The sequence below is a fragment of the Trachinotus anak genome, unplaced genomic scaffold (assembly GCF_046630095.1).
Source record: "Trachinotus anak isolate AG129_WGS33_773 ecotype Australia unplaced genomic scaffold, CSIRO_AGI_Tana_v1 ptg000028l, whole genome shotgun sequence".
In the NCBI taxonomy this organism is placed as follows: Eukaryota; Metazoa; Chordata; class Actinopteri; order Carangiformes; family Carangidae; genus Trachinotus; species Trachinotus anak.
This window is the reverse complement of record NW_027273879.1, coordinates 10,686,294-10,689,519: the sequence shown is the minus strand read 5'-3', so window position 1 is coordinate 10,689,519 and position 3,226 is coordinate 10,686,294. Positions and strand designations below refer to the sequence as shown.

The window sequence follows — 3,226 nt, the reverse complement described above, 5'->3', positions numbered from 1 at the left end:
CCCCCTGATCATAGACCTGAAGATGGAAAAACAAAGTAAAATATTTCACTTCTGATTCGAGGTGTTCACTGCATGTCATGTGTTAAATTTGTATGATGCTTTAACTTGAATGCATGATGATGAACTGCGTAAAAATGAAGTTCCTCCAGCTATTTAAAAAGAACTTTATTTGTTATCAAGGGCACTTTTTCCACAACTGGTGCAAACTAGAATAATCCATTTACAGACTCCAGATTTACCTTCCAGGATTAGTATTAGCATATGCTGCCAGTACTTCTATTATGTATTCAACCAACCAGCTTCACAAATAGGTTACAAAACTGTCTATAGTCACTGATTTTGTTTAGCTTTGTTTGATAACATTAGCAAGCAAAATTCCTTGTGACTCATACACGCGCACACACTCTCTTTGTTTTCAGTGCTGTCCTCTGTATATACAGTACAAAATTTAGTTGTCCGTGTTTCCCACACCAAATGATAGTCTTTTCTGACGCCTCCACTTTGCTCTTCGGTTTTTAAACCAAACCTAGCAGAAAAGTTAGTTAGTTGTAATTTTATTGTTTCAGTGTTTCACATAATGTACATAAAATAATTGGGAACTTATTCACATTAAAAAAATTGAAGCAGCATTAGACACCATTATCAAACATCACAACCAACACAGATATTTAATGAAAACAGAAGATTGACAAAATCCAGTGCTGTTATATCCCTTTTAAAATACAGTATTTAAAATTGCATACATTTTTTACCCCATATTCACATTCAGCATTTTATGACTTATTAAACCTTGTTTTACTGTGTATACAGGGCTATCATTTATTCAAAGAGTCATTGAGTGTCAAACAAGGCAGAATCCAGGAAGGTGGTTGCAGCACAGCCTTAGATTTTGTTCAAAGTTTGGGTCTCAAAACTAAGGACTGTAAATTAGCTTCCCCATATACTATTTTGGTGCTATAAAACTGACCAAAATATGCTACCACATCTTGTTTTCTTCATAATATCCTAATGTCCAATAGTGATGGAGACCTCAAATATTGGTGCAAAATTAATAAAATATAGTATTTGCAGAAATGATTAAATTAAATATAAATAATTGATATCATATTGTTGCAATAATATGAGTCAATATCACTCTCATTTGGAAATTTTGCACTTTTTTTTTTTTTTTTCAAATCTAGCGCCTCATAAAGATAAAATGAGATGCAGTACAGGCTTTTAATGGTTTTGACATACAATACACACAATATTATTTTTTCTTGTTTGTTTGTGTGAGGCTTGGAGCAAACCTTGTCAAGATATTAATGCCCAAACATGACTTGCCAGATAAAGTGTTTTTGAGGCCATACAAATCAAATAATATCAAGGGCTGGAAAAATATGAAAACATCAGATTTGAGCAGAAACATTTTTACAGGCCTTGATTTTGGGACCCATTCATGATACAGACAAGGTTTGAACAAAATCTGAGACAGTGCTGCAAAACAACCCGAAAGGCTGAATGTGACACGGCAGTCTTACCTCTACTCTTTCTTCTCTTAAGTGAGTGCGCTGTGCTAGTTTCTCCCTTGTGTTCACATCTGGATACTGGTTCTGCAGGAACAGCTCCTCCAGTGCGTCCAGCTGCTCCTCTGTGAAGATCGTGCGGTGACGTCTGGTCCGCCTCTGCACCTGAGCGGGTGACTGCTCCTCTCTGTGAGCCTCTCCCAGCCTGTATGAGTTTGAGAGCATCGCTGGGGGCCATCCATACTGACAGGCTGCAGGGAGGAAGTCTGATTTGAGGTTAGGGGGGAGAGTATGTGATACTGATGACAAAACCAATGTCAACATGTGCCAGCGGAGCTGAAGGTTTGGTCTTACCTTCGTGAATGAAATCGGCTCTGAATATGTCTCCACAGTGGGAGCAGTAGCAGCAGCACACACAGGCGTGATGAACTGTCTCTGTCTGATCTCCAACGGGACTCTTCTCCTGTAGTCCAGCACCACTTGTCCCACATGTCCGCCTGTCTCCATTACTGTTTGGATATTTGCTCAATATGTTTTCAATAGTAAAAGGAAACTTTTGTCTCTCCATCCTGATCAGTCCATCCATCTCCGAAGAAATTCCAATAAAACAAAAGCGATCATAGGATATTGACACACAGCACTTTTCGATTGCTCAGGCTCAGCTGCTCTTCTCCCTCTCCTCTCTCTACAACAGTGTGTCAGACCCTTATAGTGAAATTGGGAGGAAAAAAAAATAGTAAAACTATAATCCCCCCTATGGACCAGACACATAAAACGGTTGAAACTTAATTCCTAGCTAATCTGGGCAGTTTTGTGAAGAGGTTAGGGAGGACGGCAGATTCAGTTAATCTTGCCTCATTCCTTTCTCCAAAAGAAATCAGATTCACTGCATAAAATGAGAAGTGGAGAGCTCCTAAGATCCTTATTGTTGAGGTTTTAGAGAAAAGGGGATTGCTTGGTATTAGAAACCTGGATTTAAAGATGAACGTTTTTGGTGTGGCCAGAGACTTGTGTATGCTGAACTTGAGGATTAGCTCCTAAATTTATTTCATAATGTCACTTTCCTGTTTAGCTTTATCAGCAAACGATCTTGTGCAAATTAGTAGATATGTTCAGTACATTACACAAGCTGAGGCTGCACTGACAACAACAACACACACTAATTTACAGCCGATGATTCGGGAGTTGCAGGTGAATGAATGACTCATTTTGCCCGCGGTGTGAGTGGTGATACTAATAGATTTGTATGTACTACTCAAAATCCCGAGGGTAAATTCAGAAAAGGGAAGGCATCCCTCCATGTGGTTTGTATTCACAATCATGCATCATGTGTATTATCTGTACGGTGCAGTCTTTTCAGTCTGACTCCTCTGACAATGTGCACAGCTGAGGCAAAGCTATTACAGGTTAAATTCATCCCCCCAACAAATCCTGTGATTTCATACAAGGCAATACACGAATTAATGGATTTCCACAATCTGTCTTAAGCTCCTCTTATAAGGGCTTTTGAAAACAGATAACAATAAACACCATCCCATCCTTTTCACCTGGGTTTAATAGCGTCCAGATTGTTGACATATAGTTTGAGGAGCATGTGAGATCATTATCTGCGGTTATTGTGGCTCTCAAAAGGAGGAATTGTACCACATCCACATTGGTTCAAATAGTTCAAAATTCATTACTGGGGATTAGAATGATAAAGGTTCATTTTATTGTTGTAA

At 38.7% G+C, this 3,226-nt stretch overlaps 1 protein-coding gene across 1 annotated transcript; it reads right to left on the bottom strand.

Moving 5' to 3' along the window:
• Positions 1–227: 227 nt before the first annotated feature.
• On the bottom strand, positions 228–2,209 carry LOC139611089 (homeobox protein goosecoid-2). Its single transcript, XM_071465412.1, has 3 exons — positions 1,860–2,209; positions 1,521–1,756; positions 228–526 (listed from the first exon to the last, which is right to left on the bottom strand). The coding sequence occupies exons 1-3, from the start codon at positions 2,089–2,091 to the stop codon at positions 449–451; spliced, it is 546 nt and encodes a 181-aa protein (XP_071321513.1). The 5' UTR covers positions 2,092–2,209; the 3' UTR covers positions 228–448.
• Positions 2,210–3,226: the final 1,017 nt, after the last annotated feature.